This window comes from Leguminivora glycinivorella, chromosome 10 (assembly GCF_023078275.1).
Source record: "Leguminivora glycinivorella isolate SPB_JAAS2020 chromosome 10, LegGlyc_1.1, whole genome shotgun sequence".
Lineage (NCBI taxonomy): Eukaryota > Metazoa > Arthropoda > Insecta > Lepidoptera > Tortricidae > Leguminivora > Leguminivora glycinivorella.
The window spans coordinates 4054528-4075989 of NC_062980.1; the positions used below are offsets into that span (position 1 = coordinate 4054528).

Sequence of the window (21462 nt, forward strand, 5' to 3'; positions counted from 1 at the left end):
CCCCGCAAGTCCGACGAGGTCGTGGCCATAGCCGTCAAGCAAGCCGTACACGCCGCGACCCGGGCGAGCCGCGCCTACCTCAAGATGGCGCCAGTACTACTCCGGGGGCCGCACTCGGAAGTGGCTACGTTCGCGCTCCTAGACGAAGGCAGTACAGTGACTATCATCGACTCTGCGATCGCCGCCGCCCTCAACCTTGACGGGCCCACCGAACCTATGTGGGTCCAAGGCGTGGGCGGGAACGAGATGGCGTACGAGAAGAGCAAGAGAGTGGATGTCCGCATACGCAACAAACACGGAGGGGACGAGCAGCTAGTGACGAACGCGCATACAGTCGGGCGCCTTGACTTCACCACTCAAACGATCAGCGAGCGAGAGATAGACGACTGTGAACATCTGCGGGATATCAAGCACCTGTTGACATATGAAGACGCTACACCGGGAATACTGCTCGGACAAGACAACTGGGAACTCGTTGTGTCGCGCAAGTTGAAAAAAGGACGGCGCGATCAGCCGGTAGCATCTAAAACGCTACTAGGTTGGGTACTACACGGTTGTCGCCACTCACAAGCGATACCCGTAGCCCACTGCTGCGCACACCTTACGCGCATACAGCCCGGCGGGAACATCGAGAACGAGATGAAGAACTTCTTTGCGCTCGAATCACTCTCGATCGAGCCGAGGAAGCCCCGTAGTGATCCCGAACAGCAAGCCTTGAAAACGCTAGAAGAGAAAAGCCGACGCCTCCCAGACGGGCGCTTCGAGACCGGCCTGCTGTGGCGACAGGAAGACATCAACATACCTGACAGCCGCGCCGACGCCCTCAAACGCCTACACACACTAGAGAAGAAGCTGGATCGCGACGCGGACTTGAAGAAGCAGTACACCGAACGAGTTGACAACCTGCTTGTGTCCGCCTACGCCGAGCTCGCGCCGACACCGAGCAGCGGGAAAACCTGGTACCTGCCCCACTTCGCAGTGCGCAACCCGGAGAAGCCGAAGATAAGGTTAGTCCACGACGCCGCGGCCACCTCACACGGCCGCAGCCTCAACGACATGCTTCTCGCGGGCCCCGATCTCCTGCAGTCGCTGCCCGGCGTTATCATGCGCTTCCGTCAATACGGCGTGGCGGTATCAGCGGACATAAAGGAAATGTTTATGCAAATAAAAATAAGAGAAGAGGACCGCGACGCGCTGCGCTTCCTGTGGCGAGGCGATCGACGCGAAGGCGGCCCGACAGAATATCGCATGACATCAGTCATCTTCGGCGCCTCTTCATCCCCCTGCACGGCGCTGTATATAAAGAATAGGAACGCACGCGAGCACGCGGCCCGCCACCCAGAGGCCGCGCGGGCGATCGAGCGAAATCATTATATGGATGACTACCTGCAGAGCTTCCCAGCATAGAAGAGGCGAAGAGAGTGTCGAGCGAAGTGAACCACGTACACAAGAAAGCTCGCTTCGAGCTGCGCGGCTGGGCTACGAACGAACCCGAGGTCATCGGCAAGAAAGAGCGAGAGGGCGTCACCGTCTCTATCGGCGGGAGCGAGATAGAGAAAACACTCGGCCTACTGTGGGACACGCGAGAGGATAGCATTCGTTTCAAACTCAATACGAGACGAGCGCCGCCAGAAGTGATCAAAGGTCAACGCCCCCCTACGAAAAGAGAGGCCCTCAGTATCATCATGTCAATATTCGACCCGCTGGGCCTCATCTCGCCAGTGACGACGCCCGCGAAGAGGATCATGCAAGACACGTGGCGCTACACTACGGCCTGGGACGAAGAAATACCAGAAGAGCTGCGTGAACGCTGGGGAAATTGGCTGCAACATCTGCGCGACCTAGGTGACCTATCGATACCTAGATGCTACGATACCGCGCCCGCGCCCAAGTACGAGCTACATACCTTCGTCGATGCGAGTGAAGAAGCCTACGCCGCCGCTGTGTACTGGCGCATGACCCGAGCTGACGGCACAACAAAGGTCGCTCTAGCCGCCGCCAAGAGCAGAGTCACGCCCACGCGCCTCGTCTCGATACCCAGACTTGAGCTCCAAGCGGCCGTCCTGGGCGTGCGACTCGCCGAGGCCGTCGGGAACGAGCACGACTTCGAGATCGACAGTAGAACATACTGGAGTGACGCGCGCACGGCCTTAGCATGGATACGCTCAGAACCCCGCACTTACAAGTCATTCGTCGCGCACCGCCTGGCAGAAATCGAAGATTACACGAAAAAAGACGAATGGCGATGGGTACCGTCAGCACACAACGTGGCCGACGACGCGACACGCGCCGCGCCGAGCGACTTCGACACCCGACACAGATGGTTCACCGGGCCGGCCTTCCTATACGAACCGGAGGAGGCCTGGCCGCAAGAAAACAAGATGAAAATCGAGCCAACAGGGGAAGAAAAAGAAGTCTGCTGCTCCGTCGCGCCGCCGAGAAAAGCCGCGCGGCCGTGCCCGCCATCGAAAACTTCTCGAAGTGGACAAGCCTATTACGCACGGCCGCACGGGTGCTGCAGTTCATTGACCTCTTGCGCGAACGACAGAAAAGTCGCGCTTCACTCGCGACACAGTGCATCGCCGCGGCGCGAAGGAAAAGGACGCGCGCAAACAAGGACGGCGACAGCACCTGGGGAAAACGAGACAAGCGCGCTCCCGTCGTACCCAAGACGGTCGAGAGTAGCCGGAGGAGAAAATACATAATACTAGAAGCCAGATACCTACTCGCGGCCGAGAAAGTACTCGTGCGAACCTCGCAGGAAGATAGCTATGCAAGAGAGAGAAAGCGCATAGCCGAGGGCCTCGCGCCGAACAAGGACGACCGGCTAGCCAAGCTGAGCGTGTATCTCGACGAAGACGACATCATACGACAACGCGGCAGAATAGCGGCCGCCGACGACATAAGCGAAGACGCCGTGCACCCCATAGTGCTGTGTGGTAAACATCACTACACATATCTATATGTTTCCCACGTGCACGAACGGCTACACCACGGGGGCACCGAAACCGTCGTCAACGAGCTTCGCCAACGTGTATACATACCGAAGATAAGACCTGCGGTGAAAAAGGTGATCGCGCGCTGCCCCGAGTGTCGACTACGCAAGGCAAAGCCCGCCGGCCCGCCTACAGGGGACCTACCTGCCGCCCGGCTGGGGCATCACCTGAGGCCCTTCACATACACGGGGCTTGACTACTTCGGCCCGCTTGAAGTGACCGTCGGCCGACACCGAGAGAAGAGATATGTCGCGCTGTTTACCTGTATGACGTCAAGAGCCATACATCTAGAGGTGGCCGCCTCACTAACCACCGACTCGGCCATCAACGCGCTGCGCCGGTTCATCGCTCGCCGCGGCTGCCCCACGGAGCTGTGGAGCGACAACGGGACCGCTTTCAAGGGAGCGAACCGCGAGCTGACGGAGGCCATGAGAGAGGCCGCCCACGCTCGCCGCATCAACTGGCGTTTCCTACCCCCTCCTCACCCTTCATGGCCGGTGTGTGGGAGAGAATGGTGAGATCAGTAAAGGAAGCCCTGAAGACCACGCTGCACGAGCGATGCCCGAGCGATGAGACACTACACACCCTGATGGCGGAGGTCGAGGCTACAGTCAACTCGCGACCCTTGACCTATGTCGCGACCGACCCAGAGGACCCGCCCGCGCTCACTCCGAACATGATCCTGCTCGGGCCAGACTGCCACTCCCCAGCCCCGGGAGACTTCAAGGACAGCGATGAGAGCGCGCGGCAACACTGGAGGCGCGCCCAATACCTGGCCGACACCTTCTGGCGCCGATGGGTGCGCGAGTACGCCCTCTACTTCAACACCGGCGGGAGCCCCGCGGCGAGGGCGTCGAACCAGCCGTCGGCGACGTCGTCATAGTGTGCGATAACAACCTCCCACGCAACACATGGCCGCGAGGGAGAGTGACACAGACGTATCCAGGCAAGGACGGAGTAGTACGAGTCGTCGACGTCACCACGAGCCGCGGTCACGTCCTGCGCCGACCCACCAAGAAGATCGTCGTTCTACCAGTAGGATCGCACGGCGACGGCGGGAGAAATGTGAACGACGCAGGAGACGTCATTTAAATAAGTTCAAAATTGTAAATTAATTGATAACTTAGCTTAAGTAATTCTGAAAATAAATGGTTGATCTCTGCTTACATTCATTTAAGAGGCGGGCCTCAGGTCGCCTAGGCGGCCTGAGCCCCGACCTAGAATCTTATAAGATTCAAATTAGAATAAGAAAAATCGATTGCATAAAAATAAATAAAACAAATCAGTGTAGTAGTAATAAAGTTTATTAAAATAAAGACAAGTTCTGAAGGGCTAGGGAGAGCGCATGCGCGCGCAGCCTAGGCGCTAGAGGGGTATGCACGCGGGGGCGCGATCGGCCGGGATTCGGCTATAAAACCGAGCCCCGATCGCGCTCCGGCGTCAGTTTGTTCGAGCCGCGCCAGAAGAAAGAACCCTCCCGAGCCCTCCGGAACTAGAAGAAAGGAAGCAGTGTGTTATTGCCCGTCCTGCTCTCACCCCTATGACCCGATCAGCTGATCGGCGAAAACAGCTGATCGCCTTTCGATACCTACAGTCCACATATCTACGTACGATCTCATTCGTATCTAGGGCCGAACACTCACAGTTAATTTGACACGCTAAGTATATATAATATATATACGTTTGCTTGATTTGATCTATAGTATACAGTCATATAAGTCATATTGTATGACATGTGTGGTTATATGGGAAGCATTCTCGTTTAGTTTTCATCTAAGAAATAAACACTACCGCGAACGTTTAAAATCGATTAATTTCGATTTTGTACGAGGCTGAAATTGATCATCAATGTTGATGCGCAAGTTATTATGTATTTTTTTCGTTTTGTAGGTTGAATGTTGAATATAAGAATCCAGGCTCCCATGAGCCGTGGCAAAATGCCGGGATAAGGGATAACGCAAAGGAGGATGATGAGGTTAAATATAAGAATTCTATTTATGACTCGGGTATAGCAAAACCGTTAATAACACATAAAAAAAAATAAAAAATAAAAATATTATAGGACATTCTTACACAGATTGACTGAGGCCCACGGTAAGCTCAAGAAGGCTTGTGTTGTGGGTACTCAGACAACGATATATATAATATATAAATACTTATATACATAGAAAACATCCATGACTCAGGAACAAATATCTGTGCTCATCACACAAATAAATGCCCTTACCGCCTTACCTTAATGCCTTACATACTTAGGTTAATAGCCAAAGAATTATCAAATTATAATTTTTTTTAATAAAAAGTATGTACATAAAACAATTTATACTTTTACCAACACAAATTACACATCTTTGTATGGGTAAGAGACTTCGAAAATCATAACTTGATCATTACACTTATTTTTGGGATTTTTGACTGAAATAATTTTGAAAAGCAAAATACATTAATTAATATATAATATACTAGCTTTTGCCCGCGGCTCCGCTCGCGTTAAATTGGAAAATAGCGGAATGCTCCATACAAAATTCCACCCCCATTTTCGGGAAGTGGGGGTTAGAAAGAGACAAAAAGTAGCCTATGTCACTCTCCATCCCTTCAACTATCTCCACTTAAAAATCACGTCAATTCGTTGCTCCGTTTTGCAGTGAAAGACGGACAAACAAACAGACACACACTCTTTCCCATTTATAATATTAGTATGGATCTACAATAAAAGTCACTTTGAAATCAAGTCCTCCACTAGTGCAAGATCATGTTACGTAGGTATGTAGTTCATAGGTATTATGGTAAATAAAATAATATAATACTTATGTAAACAAAACAATTGCAAGTGTTCACAGTGTGTCTTTTTACTCAAGGACATGAAGATATATCTTGACTTAGTACAGTCACCGGCATAAATGTGATGATTTCTGTACCTTGTCACATTAACATCTTGTTTGAAATGTCATACAAAGTTGTCAAACGATTAAAAGCGACAAGGTGCAGAAATCATCACTTATTTATGCCGGTGACTGAACACTACACGCTCACAGTATCTACTCATTGGAAATAGCCTAATACAAAACCTTTCCTGAAAGAATAAAGGTTATATTGACATCATTACGCTACAATTCTTCTCCTTTAGTTTACACTGCTTGATAATTGTATCCTTTGTATCGAATTGCGATTATTGTTAGTCAAAGACATATCTTAACAAAATGTTTTCTCAGTAGATAAATAGGGTGTTTTTCCCCGCACTAGTTCGCAAAGTCGTACATTTCTTGTCGGTCGAAACTTCAAAGGACCATATGTACCTACTGAAAAACTTCATACGATACACGTGCGAACAGGGAATTTCCTCTTCGCCGCTCTTGTATCGTAATGTATGTACTACTAGCTTTTGCCCGCGGCTTCGCTCGCGTTAGAAAGAGACAAACAGTAGCCTATGTCACTCTCCATCCCTTCAACTATCTCCACTTAAAAAATCACGACAATTCGTCGCTCCGTTTTGCCGTGAAGGACGGACAAACAAACAGACACGCACACTTTCCCATTTATAATATTAGTATGTTATACAGTCAATAACCTCAAAAAACATGCACGTCTGATGATTTTAATTTAGAACAAGCGATTGGTAATAAACAATGCATAGATAAGATAGAAAGTATAAAGATTACTTAATTATCTAAATAGATACTAACCTTATCGGTATAAAAATAGCAAGTAGAACCGCCACTAAAATAATCCAGTATTTGTATTTCCGGACCTCCATTTGTATGGAAACTATATTTAGCCGGAGACACTAACACGACCGCCGTATTCGCGATCGTCTAATTTGAGACTGACAGGATAATTCGAACGGACACACACATCGAAATCATATCTAGATATGTCATTCGGCTATCGCGCATTTCGTTCGTACTTGCCCTAGTGTTGGCGTGGGATAGACGTAAAAGCTATCTGTATAATTGAAATATAATTCTGTTGTCACGTGTAGTTCGAAGTGGTCTGCCAGTTCTTCAATTACATTTACTCTCACATACAAAGTAAATTTATACATTCTATGTAAATTGCTTTCTGAGACACTGCTTATATTTGTGTGTGCATGATGGTTGACAGTTGACATACATTTTATTTATTTTATTATCTTTATTGGGAAACAAACAGCTTACAATTTTACAGAATATAGGTTACATGACTAATGAGCCAAAACAGTTCAAATGTCAAATAGTCTGAAAGTGTACCCGTGGTGTGCCCACATTTCTTACTTTTGTCACGGCGGCGGAGTTTATGAAATTTACATAATATAGGCACTAGTATATTATGGACGTTTTGCTAATAGGTTTCAAGTCGTTGCCTATTACATATTTACTTACTTAAGTGACCTTTGCCCAGTTAACAAGTATAGCAACGTAAATTGTAATTAGATTAGGGTACATTGTAGAAATACAGATATACTCATTCTTTATCTTATCCATTCGTGTCACGCCACACATCCATCTTAACATTCTCATCTCCGCTGCATGCAATCTCTTTTTATCCGTCACCTTTAGGGCCCAACACTGATCCATATCCACATGACAACAGGTGTTACAAATTGATATGGATGGATTTATAAATTTTACCCTTCAATCGAAGAGGCATTCGGGTGTCGTAAATCGAAGATCCTTGGCGAAAAGAAGAAGTTTTACGATATCGTTTCTCTAATTACAGATTCCGTTAATTCCACAAAATAATCGGTGCTGATGAATTTACCTTTCTTATAACTGGTGACGATTCTGATAGGGTTTTTAACCCCCGACGCAAAAACGATGGGGTGTTATAAGTTTGACGTGTCTGCCTGTTTGTCTGTGTGTGTATTTGTCTGTGACATCGTAGCTTCCGAACGGATGAACCGATTTAGATTTAGTTTTTTTTTGTTTCAAAGCTGAATTAGTCGGAAGTGTTCTTTGATATGTTTGGCGGAAATCGGTCCACTATGTCGGGGTTTTTTTTTCAAATTTAAATATTGTTAGGTTATATCGTTCTAAACATCTTAGAAAATATTAAAACACGCAAGTAGTAGTAATAAATTACTGTATTACTCAAAACATGTAGTACCAACGTAACAAACAGAAAAATCAATTCATGTGTACATTGCATTTAGTTCTTTATTACAATAAAGTCTTAATAAAGACTTTTATTGAAGTTCAGCAGTGAAAATGGACAAAAGTAAATCTTTATATTCCTCGTCAATAACTTTATTGATGAGATTTACATTTGCTTCTTCATATGTTGTAAAGTTGTTGGTGTTGATGCCTCTATCTGCGCCTGAAAATATGAATAAAAGGTATGTTAAATTACCAGAATTGTTTTCATTAAAAGATACTTTGCAGTGGGCCTCGTGTAAATTTCGTCATAGATTAAATATAATAAGATCATACCATCCCATACATTAAAATGCGACCACATAGATGAGACACACATAGATGGCGCCACAAAGAAATGTCTTGTAGCTTTCGATTATACTTGTATAGATGGCGTTAAGTGTCACTTTTGACGTAGATTTATGGCTCGAAAGTGACAATCAACCCCAATCTACAAATAATCGCTGGCAACAAGGCATTTTTTTGTGGCGCCATCTATGTGTGGTTGTGGTGTAGTGTATGCGCGTTCTTAGGCGGTCGTATTTTTATGTATGGGATGGTATGATCTTCCTATATTTAACCTATGATTTCGTTGAAAAATATTACGTTTCTTTCTGTCAAAGAGGATCGAGTGTAATAGAGAATTACTGTCGAAGTAAAATGTGTTGTCACAGTGCATAGACTGCCATCTCTCGGCACAGGATTAATACGTTTGAACCTCAGTTTTGACAAACTGACCCATATTCCTTACGTGATATGTTCTTAAATTGACAAATATTAATATTAGCGCCATCTAGCCGAGAATCAACCAAAGGTGGAGCGCCATCTAGACTTTAGCGATCTATACTGAGTTACATAATGTCTTTCTAATTATTTTGTTCATATAAGTTGTGCTTCAATAAAAAAAAATACCGTTTTGCGTGCTGATTAAAATCCTGTGGGCGAGTTTTACTCCCTAGCATTTGTTTAAAGGTAAATGCTGAATATAAGATATGAAGGACATCACACGTATCGGATTTTATAGATAACTGTTTTTTTTTATATAGGTACAAATTAGGATACAAATAAAACTGAATTAAATCTAAAAAACCTAAATAACTTTAAAACAGGGGTAAATAAATGTACTATAAATAACAAACAAAACAAATTAAAACTATTCTAAACTAAAAGTTAACAGCTAAACTAAACCAAAACTAAATTAATAATTAAGTTCCGTTCCGGCTATCACCTGATCTAAAGGTTCCAAAAATGCTGGCAGCGTTGCCGCGTTGCACAGCCAGTGAAATTTGTTGGACCAGGTAAGAGCCGGAACGGGGGTCGTTGCCTCTGTCCCTTAATCGCCGCCCCAAAGCTCCAATAAAAGCTTTCGCCACCACACACCACACCAAGGCCCTGCCGTCTCAATGGCGACCGGGACAAAATCATAAGCCGGTACCAAGTTGGAATACTTAGTTTTTTTTAATTTAGCAGCATTTTCGGCAGCCGCGCCTGCCACTTTGTTAGTATGAGTGATGTGGGACGGGGCAAAGGTGCTAACGCATGTGGCATCCCAAACTAGGCTGCGGCCTTTTGCCCAAGGCACTAGCGTCAGGCCGTCCGGTCGTTTGCCGTCTACACGGCATAAACCCTGCGGCTCGAGGATGCAGGGTACGCTGGCCGAGACCATGGCACGACGGATCAGCTCGTTGATGGCGTGATCGTGATGTCTAGGCATTTGCCCCGCACATCGCATGCAGCTTAGTCCGTGGTGCCCATTGGCCTCGACCATTGTACCGCAGACACAGCGATGAGGTTCACATACCCTGCAACCGAGTCTAAGGGCGACTCCGACTCTAACAGTGTCGTTGTCTAGGAGTGTGCCCAATTGTGGTGAGGGTAGCGCGTGCAGCCAGGCTCTTAATCTGGCCACATCTTCGCCTCGTGGAGCACTGTTGAGGATACTTAAATATGTGCGCTCGCATAAGGTATTATCCCAGGGTCTTTGGAGATCAGGGTTGTCCGGACGTGCACTTCCGGGACACCGGGTTGCCCACTCCTCTAAGGCCTCCTCTACAAATGGAAGACAGATCTCGCCACCGTTATAGGATAATATTTTAGTGACAATACCTGTCGACGCATGAGAGGAGGCTAGGAACGCTGCAATCTCGACATCGTTCATGCTACGAATACCCAGGCCTCCATAGCGGATAGGAAGTGTAGCCTGGATCCACTGAACTTCGTTGAAGTTGACGTTAAGGACGCTTTCCAGACCTATTTTTTTATATTATGTAGTGTTGTTTTTTAAATGTCATATCATATTACACTACTTACCGCATAAAATGATGCTATTTTGTGAATATTTCACCTCTCCAACAATTGCGCGGTTGAGCGCCATACCCATTACAACAGGGTCCAATAGAGCCAAATAATCATTTTTGACTACCGATATCCGTTCGAAGGCATTTTGAGCTCTCATTATTTTTGTCGGTATGGCTCCCAAGACTTCTTGACGCCATTGCTGAAATGGAACGCATACTTCAACTGGTTATTTTTAAGAAAGATCAACTCTACTAGATGGTGTACATCTGTACATGAAACGCATTGCTGTTAGCAAAGATTGACTCGATTAGTTACGTCTGCAAATTGTCTTAAAAGTTTAATCAAATACATAGTTTAATAGAATAGAATATAATTTATTTATTCACAACGTAAACACACACAAAAAAGGAAAATTATACAAGCAAAAATAACAGGTGCTACAAAATGGTCTAAATGTCACCATAACTTTTAAAGGCGACCATTTGCAGTAGTTACAACTGTTACAAAGATATAATAGACACAGTAAGAGTCCGTTTAAGGCTATATGTGTTACTAGCTTTTGCGGCTTCGCTCGCGTTAGAAGGAGACAAAGAGTAGCCTATGTCACTCTCCATCCCTTCAACTATCTTCACTTAAAAAAATCACAAAAATTCGTCGTTCCGTTTTGCCGTGAAGGACGGACAAACAAACAGACACACACACTTTCCCATTTATAATATTAGTATGGATGTTCTCGACTAAAATAAGTATCACATTGTCACTAAAGCACATTATCGCTATACTCGTAACAAGTTATTCGTTTGACGAGCACATTTCGTCCTTTTGTTCAATGTCGTACCTTTTCCTTGAGAACGTCGCATATAATTGAGTGAGCTTATTAAGAAAATGTAGTAAGGTACAGCGGGGCAAATCTCGACTGGGGGGCAATTGTAACTAATCCATTTTTTCCATTATTACACTATAACGTTGAGTTCTACATATATCCACTGAACACGCCTACCATATATAATCGGTAGATATAATATATACCGGTAGATATGATATATGAATAATGCAAACATTGTAAAACATGGTAAAAATGGACCAGTTACATTTGCCCCCCAGTCGAGATTTGCCCCGCAGTACCCTACGCCATTTATTTATATAGTCTGTTTAATTAACAACTTACCCGGGAGACGCCCCTTGTTCTGACTTGTGAGAAGGGCACAATCGTCACTTTCGCTGGATGCGCTTTTTGCATTATTATGTGATATGCTTCCGCGTCTTGTTTCGCATTAAACTCCGCCTTCGTCTTATTTTCACCTGCAATTTATACTTGTTTAGTCAACCAATCTGAATCCTAGGACACTGTAGAACTGTTTCACAGTAAAAGTCAAACTGACTTTCATAGCAAATGAAACACGGTGTCAAAACGACAGGGTTCTAGAGTGGCCTAGGATTCTAATTGGCTGACTGTACAATCGTTTACTACAACGTGTTTTTATTGATTTTCGTTGACTTCAAGGGAAGGTTAAAGAAACAAGTTAATAACACAACTATGGGAACAAATCAAATTATTTTTAACAAATATTGTTTTTTAAGTAGTCACACTAAATCACACTAAATCGAAATAAAATGTCATATATTAAAGAAAAAGCGATGAGCACCACCAGTGGTGAAGGCCGGATTCGAACCGGCGTCTTTAGCAATCCGGGCTAACTCTTAGATTTGGTCAAAGACGCCTAGTCTTATAAAGGTGACATATAGAAGAGAAATTTTGACGGCTTCCGCTGTGGCGAGGGGTTCATGGCGTCAGCCCGGATTGCTAAAGACGCCGGTTCGAATCCGGCCTTCACCACTGGTGGTGCTCGTCGCTTTTTCTTTAATATATGATATCTTATTTCGAAGTTAATAATAGTTAATTTCTCTAAGAAACTAGTGTCTAAGAGTAATCTTGGTGTTATCGAGTTAATAAAATAGTACATTACGATACAAGTGCGTAAAAAAGGAAGTTCGAAACGAGTGGCGATAAATTAAAACACGACCGAAGGGAGTGTTTTAAATCGACACGAGTTGCGAATTTCCTTTTCGCACGTGTATCGTACGACGTTTTTCAGTACAGATGAGCTTCCGAAGTTTCGACCTGTTATATAATGAACCACTTCTCGCACTAGTGCGTAAAAAAACCTAACTGTACTGAAAAATAAATTTATTAGTTCAATAAGTCTAGTACGACCTTTATAACTTCCTAGTATTATTTGTTTTGACATTGTGCCGTCAGATTGACATTAACTTTAATGTTATTCTTAAGGATATCTCACACTATTTAATTAATTTTCCCCTCACTACCTCGGAAACACGTGTTTTGTCCTTTAATACCAGCGGGTAAAAACGCATTTTATCCACTAGTGGGTAAAGTAATTTGACCTTGAATAAAGTCAAATTAACTGCTTTAAAATTGATAAAAGTAGGTGAATCTAGTAATAAAGATGATTTACCACCTGTGGAACTACTGGGATCAGTAATAAACGCATTTTTTGCGTTGTAGTTTCCTCGCTATAGTGAGGGGAAAAGTTTTGTGTTACACTCGGGTGCAAATGTATTTTACTTCTCGTGTGTTAAAAAACTCGCAAGTTCAGGATTCTATTCTCGAACCACTCGCTTCGCTCGTGGTTCAACTATAGAATCCTTTCACTTGCTCGTTTTTTAATTCCACACTCGGCGTTAAAATACAACTTTGCCCCCTTGTATAACAAATAACTATTATTAAGTAGGATGAAAACGATGACAATTTTTTTTAACTTCACAAATACTGACATACCAGGTGTTTTTTATTGCAATGAATAATGCATTGGTTATTTCACACTACCTATATTTAGTTAATTTATTAAGTATGTATGAAAGCGATGACAATTTTTTTTAAATTCACAAATACTGACATACCAGGTGTTTTTTATTGCAATGAATGATGCATTTTAATGCAACGAAATGTGCAGTTGTGTAACTTACTGTAAACGTTTCCTGCGCCTACATATAGATGTGAAAGACGATTAATCAATTGAGGTTCCAATCGTACTGCCAAAGCTATGTTGGTAAGTGCGCCGATCGCAACCAGAATTACTTTACCTGAAATAAATGAGACAATTTTTATACCTTATAATAATAATATCCGTGATCTCTGCCTACCCCTCTGGGAAACAGGCGTGATTGTATGTATGTATGTATAATAATGGTTAATTTTTTCAAAGTAGTCCACCCCACTTTTTTGTAAAATGGGTATTTTTACGCGATTCATACTCAGAATCGCGAGGTCTTTCGATCCTGATAGGAGAAAAAAATGTCTCAAGACTTCCATACATTTTCAAACCTTCCATTCCGTTACCGCCATTCAAAATGTATGAAAAAATGGTAACGGAATGGGGAAAAACCATGAGACACTTTTTTTGAGTTCCGTATTCTCCTGTTAGGATTGAAAGAGCTCGCGATTCTGAGTGCAAATCCAAAAAAAGTGGGGGGGGGGGGGGGGGGGGGGGGGCCACAACTTTGAAAAAATATGGTCTTCATAACAGTGGTGGACAAACTTTTTTCGTTGGGGGCTTTTACGGAATTTTACAATAGGACACAGCACTGGCCGTATAACACACTATTTTTAACGACCAATAGAAAACCGGATAAAATACTTGCGCGAGCCGGGTATGTCCCGCGGGCCGACGGGTAAACCATCACTGTAATATAAATATTGGCAGTTGACGTCATCAGGTATCATCTTGTCTCTCTTAATCATTTTATCTACGTGTTATCGCCCAGAAAATTTTAGAAAATTGTGTGCACTTGTAGACCATTTGGCAACATGTCTACTGCTTCTGGTTTGCAAAATATAAAAAATAACAGTATATAATATTGGGTGAAACTGAGTAGTAAATTGCTCATGCTCAGGCGTAAAAAAAGGAGTAGGATTTCAATTCACAGATTTTTCTAGACAGTTACAAACAATTCCTAATAAAAATACCTGGATATTTGTTAGTCAGCTTAATGATACCCAGAGCGGCGTGGACGTTCTGCGCTTTAATTGGCTGTACTGCTCCAAAATTGTTGTCACCTAGTCCGTCGGCACCGAAATATCCGTCAGATGGTACCGAGGTCACTAGAGATTCGTTATTGCCACGGTATATAGGTATAGGTACCTGATTAACAAAACGCTGGGTTGGTATTGCAGAACTGAGACTTATATCATATCACTTACATACGGTAAACCGTTGAAAGAATAAATCGAAACTCGCCATCTGACGTAGTAACAAAACACTTTTATATCAAGAAAAGAAGACAATCAGTGTAAATACACACTGATTTAAACAGTTATGATTTTTACACATATCTATTGTAAACGGGACTTACAGCTTACAACTAAGTCTGCTCACAGACCACGGGGACAATGCATCCTTGAAACGACGGAGGTTTGTTAAAAACTTAGCCATACCCGATTGGGACTTAATCGGGTACTTATAGCTATTATAATTGTATTGTATGGATCTGAATGCTGGGCGACAAAGGTGGAGGATGAAAGGAGAGTGCACGTAGCGGAAATGAGAATGTTGAGTGACCAGAATGGATCGGATCAGGAATGAGTATATTAGGGGAAGTTTGAAAGTTGCGCCTATAACGGAAAAGATGAGGAGTGGCAGGTTGGCGTGGTTCGGTCATGTAATGAGGAGGGATGAATGTCATATAGGCAAAAAAAATGTTGGAGATGAAGGTTGATGGATGGAGAGGGAGGGGTAAACCCAAACAACGCTGGATGGATTGTGTGAAAGAGGATATGAGGAAGAAAGATGTGAGTGTTGAGATGACGAAAGATAGAGGAGAATGGAAGAGGAAGACGTGTTGTACCGACCCCACATAACGTGGGATAAGGGTAGGAGGAAGAAGAAGAAGAAGAGTGTAAAAGCAGTCAGTTCTTTTACAATATTAAATAGTGTAAAAACAGTCATTTCTTTATTATTGAACAATGGTAATATCAATTGCTTACTTCGCGTCTATCCGCTATGTCTAATATTCTTTGAGTGTTGATAAAAGCCTGGTGTTCATCCACGTTGCCGTGGACGGTCGTTAATGCTATGACGGATGGCCTGAAAAACAATTTATAGCCATGAAATGAAACCATACAGAAGACCGCAGCCAAATAGCATTAAACCCTATTCGTAATGTTGTGTTCCTGCCGGTGAGTAAGTCTGCCAGAGCTCAACGAGGGTGCCAAGCGCGGATCCAGCTTCAAGCCAAGGGGGGGTCACGTGGACTATTAAGTAGTATGGCCCCCTGGATCCGCGCATGGAGGGTGCGGTGTGCTGGTGGCGGTAGGACCTACGGAACTAATTTGTTCCCTCTATTGTCGACACGACAAAAGGGAGTGTACAAGTTTCTAATGGGTTGGCAACGCGCATGTGACACTCCTTCCGTTTAAACGCCATTATATAGATGAACCAAATCTTGACACTTAAAAAAGGCGGCAATTTGAAAAAGAAGGGCTCACCGGCCTGCCTAAACCTTGACGTTGTCGGAATCATCGACAAACCATAACACTTAAAAATTGATTGACAAAGTAGGTTTAATGGCCATAGAAAATTTGAATTTCACGCCTTTTTAGTGACAAGATTCCATTGGTTGACTATACATACATACATACATACAATCACGCCTGTATCCCATAAAGGGGTAGGCAGAACACATGAAACCACTAAAGCCTCAGTGCCACTCTTGGCAAATAATGGGTTGAAAGAAAACGAAACTGTGGCATTGCAGTGACAGGTTGCCAGCCTCTCGCCTACGCCACAATTTAACGCATATCCCATAGTCGCCTTCTACGACACCCACGGGAAGAAAGGGGGTGGTTGACTATCTATATTCATTTTAGCTTACCAGGGCCATTTTTTTTAAAGTTGTCCACCCCACTTTTTTAGGGTTCCGTAGCCAAAATGGCAAAAACGGAACCCTTATAGTTTCGTCATGTCCGTCTGTCCGTCTGTCCGTCTGTCCGTCTGTCCGTCTGTCACAGCCGATTTACTCGGAAACTATAAGTACTACAGTGATGAAATTTGATGGGAATATGTGTTGTATGAACCGCTACAAAATTATGACACTAAATAGTAAAAAAAAGAATTGGGGGTGGGGCCCCCCATACATGTAACTGAGGGATGAAAATTTTTTTTTTCGATGTACATACCCGTGTGGGGTATCAATGGAAAGGTCTTTTAAAATGATATAAAGTTTTCTAAAAAACATTTTTCTTAAAGTGAACGGTTTTTGAGATATCAGCTCTCAAAGTCGTAAAAAGTATGTCCCCCCCCCTCTATTTTTATAACTACGGGGTATAAAATTCTAAAAAAAATAGAGGTGATGCATGCTAATTAACTCTTTCAACGATTTTTGGTTTGATCAAAGTATCTCTTATAGTTTTTGAGATAGGTTGATTTAACTGTAATTTTGGTTAAGTTATTGGTTTATTATATTTGCTGCTACGGAACCCTTTGTGCGCGAGCCCGACTCGCACTTGGCCGGTTTTTGTAACATGGGTAGGTATTTTTTACGCAATTCATACTCAGAATCGCGAGGTCTTACGATCCTGATAGGAGAAAAAAAATGTCCCAAGATTTCCATACATTTTTCAAACCTTCCATTCCGTTACCGCCATACAAAATGTATGAAAAAATGGTAACGGAATGGGAAAAAACTTTGAGACACTTTTTTCTCCTATTAGGATCTCCTATAGGATATATAGGAGGAAAGAGCTCGCGATTCTGAGTTGAAACTACATCAAAATTTCCAAATCCAAAAAAAAAGTGTGGTGGACAACTTTGAAAAAAATGGCCCACCTATAACAGCATTTTTTCTATTATCATTATCTACTCTAAGAAAAACTACTATCGACAGACATTTGAATTAACGGAGTAAATACAGATCGCAAACGCAGTGGTATGCTGTATCTAGTTTATGTAATCTGTGAGCGCGACGATAAGCATGTTTTCTGGTAGGCAACAATTATGATAAGAAACAATTAATTAAACAATCATTATACGTGTAAATAAAGTTTACACTAATTAAAAATATTGTAATTAAGTAATGAATTCGTAAATAAAACAAACAAAATGTTTTTAACACATTAGCTCTAAGGTCCTAGGTTTAAACATCTGTAATTTTTTGAGGGTTAAACATCTGTAATAATTATCGATTTTAAAATAGCTAACAAGATATTAACCGAGTGAAGGATTGATTATAAACAGTCATAAATAAAGCCAATATTTTATAAAAAATCCCAAACCCTTATATTCTCTCAATAAAACTATCGTTACCGCGATGTAGAGATTACCACTCTTGGTACAGCGCCATCTCTCGGGACACTTGTTAAACAAGTATGAAACTTATTCTACCCACAACACAAGCCTTCTTGAGCTTGCCGTGGGACTCAGTCAATCTAGTAAGAATGTCCTATATTATTTATTTATTATTTATAAATGGGAGGTACATAATATGAAATGAGACTTACCCATTAAAATACTTTTCATAAAGAAAAGCCATGAATATAGCCATAGCGTCATCTGCTCCGGCATCTTGGTCGATTATTAGTTTAGGATTGCCTTTGCCTTTGCTAATAATGTTACCAGTACTGTAAAATAAATAATTAGTCAATTAGGTATACACCGTGTTTTTATAAAATTCCTTTAACTTCGGCATATATGTAGTTAGGTCCATAATAGGAAACAGAATAGCATAGTTAGCTGTTTTTAATTCGTAACTTTTTTCTGAAACACGTCATACACCTGCGATAGATATTACATCAATTGCTGTTATGAAACAGGCTTTGTGTGTTCGATATGCGATTGACATGTCATAGTTTTGAAACTTACTTACGCCGTGGCTTGCGTGGGCGACGATCGCGCGATGGTCGCGCGATGGTCGCGCGATGGTCGCGCCACGGCGATGCGACGCATACGAAATTAAACCTTATCGATATGGAAGTATGAGATGCGACGGCGACGGTCGCGCGACCGTCGCCCACGCAAGACACGGCGTTAGTGTGAGTTCATTGTAAAGCCCGTTTCTCAATCAGTAATTAAAGTAACATCTATCGCAGGTGTATGGCTTTTCTTAATAAAAAAATACGAATTTAAGAAAACTAACTATGCCATTCTGTTTCCTATAATGGACCTAACTATATGCCGAAGTTAACGGAATTCAATGAAAACACGGTGTACATAAATACACGGTCAACTAAATCTGGGCACTAAATAAACTCTGTCTCACCGGCCATTCCGGCCAAGTGTTTTCATGAAACGCATTCCTAAACCTTGACGTCGGCGGAATCATCGACGATTGAAAATGTTGGGGCGACGGTTTATCGGACCGTCTATAAATAATCCTAATTAGAAAAAAACACTATCTTGGTCGCGCTATACCTAAACCTTATGGCTTTGACAGGACAGGTTCAGTTGTCCATTAACTGTAATTGTAATACGTATTTGTAATTTTGACACAATCAGATTTCATATTCATGGTTATTCAATTATATTATCCGCTTTGTGTGGTAGGGCACAGCACAGCGGATATCATCTCGCTCGAATTTAGAGCAGAGCCCAACTGGGGTAGTACCTCAGCCTTACAGAAGACCGCAGCCAAATAGCACTAGACCCTACTCATAGTGTTGTGTTCCTGCCGGTGAGTATGGCTGCCCGAGCTCAACGAGGGTGCGGTGTGCTGATGATGGGAGGACTTACGGAACTGACTTATTGCGTCTATTCTCCTTTGAGTCGTCGGCAACCCGAACCCTCCTTGGAACTTGTGCACTCCTTTTTACTGTGTATTTAACACAGCAAAAGGGAATGTACAAGTTTCTAATGGGGTGGCAACGCGCATGTGACACTCTTTAACACTTTCGCTACCAAGAACCCGACTGTCGGGCACACCGCTCGTAGAAGCGTAGCCGATTACATGGGTTTCCCCGTATGTAGCGAAAATGTCGTAGCGCCGCGTAGAGCCCGGTTTCGAAAGTGTTAAGTTGCAGGCGTCCATAGGTTACGGTGACCGGTTTCCATCAGGCGGAGCCCGTACGCTTGTTTGCCACCGAAGTAGTATAAAAAAAAATCACATGAATTGTGTAGGATTGATATTAAAATGTTTGATGTCCCTATTTAATTTTTTTATTAAAAAAAAAGCTTTCAGTGTCGGTAACCCGATAATCGGGTTCGTAGACTAGTAGTTCGTAGATTTTGCATGTTATCGACTACGCTCGTATCGTTGTAGCACCAGTGGTCGGGGTGATCATATATTGACATTATTGACCATCTACCATGTCTGCTTACCGTTAAATTGGACAAATCTTTAAGCTCAGTTTAATAGGATTTTTTTTCGAATTCATACATAATGAATGACTTAATAAGTGTGAAAGAACCTTAAGAATAGCATAAACGTTAGTGTCAAGTATCTGACGGGACGTGTTAAAATAAGTAACATTAAAAAGTAGTAAAGATCTTCATAAACGTGTTCAGTATTTTTTTATAACCCATTAACTGTAAGAGTTAAGACGTCGTGAAAAAAAAAGAAATTAACTATAACGTCGTGGGTAAAATTGGGTATTGTAGCAAATACAAATAAATGCTTTCTGTTTGTGACTTGGGTAACGGTTTTATTTATAATACATATAGGAACTCGAAAATAAAAACTTTATTTCGAATTTGACAAAAAGGGATATACCAGGTGCTTCCTGTTAATGAGCCTAACAATGTGTCAGATTTAACGGAAAACAAAAAAACACGGTGTAGAATAATAATTTATAACTTACATTCTTTAAAATTCCATGTTCAAAATCAACAAACTGTATTGACGCATGATGACGTTAATTAGATGTAAATATCATACAGATAAAGGTGACTAAACGAAAAAACAGTATATCACACGTTAGGTCTGCAATGAACAAAAAAATTTTTTTTCCCACTTTTTATTTTACCACTTTGTCGGCGTGATTGATATACATATTAGTACCAAATTTCAGCTTTCTAGTGCTAACGGTCACTGAGATTATCCGCGGACGGACGTACGAACAAACGTGGCGAAACTATAAGGGTTCCTAGTTGACTACGGAACCCTAAAAATAATTGATCCTTGAGAAATTACATGTGCTTAACCTAAATATGATGTAATTGATATAAAATACCTTTAACAAAAAAAGTAGACTTCAGAAGTTAGTTTAAAATTAACATATTTTTAACCATTAAAGAAAAACAAACGCCGTATCAGCAGTTTTACTAAAAAAAGCTGGATATATTTTCTACTTATCGAGATAACATTTTAAAATTAATATGTGAGTCCAGTAGACAAGGCTTTTTCCCACAAGCCTGGGGTCCGCTTGGCAATGAATCCTAAGATTTGGGGTAGACGGTAGTTTTTATCCCATCTGACCTTTCAACCAGTAAACTTGGCATTATGATACTAATACTATCCTGTCATAATAATTACTAAAATGGTCATTTGTTTTGTTGGTATCATCATTCTCTTGCCCTTATCCCGGTCACTTGGGGTCGGTGCAGCATGTCTTCCTATTACATCATCTCTATCACCCGTCATCTCATCATTAACTTCCTTTAGTTTCATATCATCTCTCACACAGCCTATGCACCTCTTCCTCGGTTTTCCTCTCCCGTTACTTCCTTTCACATTCATTTGTAATATCTTTCTCGTCACATCACTTTCATCCCTCCGCATTACATACCAATGGTAATTAATATCATTAATAATTACTTGATAAATAAAATAAATAAACTCAAATTAGTTATTTAATATTTGAAATGAATTCAATTAAAGATAATTTAAGTAATTAGCACTCACCTTATCGGAACAAGAAAAACAAGTAAAATAGACGATACGATCCAAAATTTGTATTTTAATTTACCCATTTTTAAAAGTATTTTTTTTACCGAGAGACACGACCGTTAAGCGGTCTGAATATTGTAATCTGATAGGCGTAAAGAAGTAAAGATATCAATTTCTGTTTTTAAATACGTCACATGATATTTAAAGTGGCATTCTGCACCTTT

General features: G+C 42.3%; 3 protein-coding genes across 4 annotated transcripts in view; 1 reads left to right on the forward strand and 2 right to left on the reverse strand.

The window, feature by feature from the left end:
• Positions 1–6818, reverse strand: part of LOC125230647 (inosine-uridine preferring nucleoside hydrolase-like) — a 28264-nt gene extending 21446 nt beyond the window's left edge. The window contains exon 1 of one of the 2 annotated variants that reach the window (XM_048135875.1): positions 6680–6812. In XM_048135875.1, coding sequence (XP_047991832.1) covers positions 6680–6750 — 71 coding nt within the window. In that variant the 5' untranslated portion in view covers positions 6751–6812. Of the gene's footprint in view, positions 1–6679 lie in introns of both variants that reach the window. The other variant, XM_048135876.1, reaches the window with a different exon arrangement.
• Positions 1–21462, forward strand: part of LOC125230334 (von Willebrand factor A domain-containing protein 8-like) — a 99245-nt gene that overhangs the window by 26278 nt on the left and 51505 nt on the right. The window lies entirely within an intron of this gene.
• LOC125230648 (inosine-uridine preferring nucleoside hydrolase-like) lies at positions 8044–21372 on the reverse strand. The gene is made up of 8 exons (XM_048135877.1): positions 21254–21372; positions 17919–18038; positions 15407–15507; positions 14391–14558; positions 13391–13507; positions 11571–11704; positions 10415–10601; positions 8044–8288 (listed from the first exon to the last, which is right to left on the reverse strand). The coding sequence occupies exons 1-8, from the start codon at positions 21319–21321 to the stop codon at positions 8158–8160; spliced, it is 1026 nt and encodes a 341-aa protein (XP_047991834.1). The 5' UTR covers positions 21322–21372; the 3' UTR covers positions 8044–8157.

Coding starts and splice junctions, on each gene's coding strand:
- LOC125230648 (XM_048135877.1), bottom strand. CDS start 21,321: ATGGGTAAATTAAAATACAAATTTTGGATCGTATCGTCTATTTTACTT. Junction 14,559..15,406: donor CATAGCGGATAGACGCGAAG/TAAGCAATTGAT, acceptor ATCAGGTACCTA/TACCTATATACCGTGGCAAT. Junction 13,508..14,390: donor GCTGACTAACAAATATCCAG/GTATTTTTATTA, acceptor CATTTATTTCAG/GTAAAGTAATTCTGGTTGCG.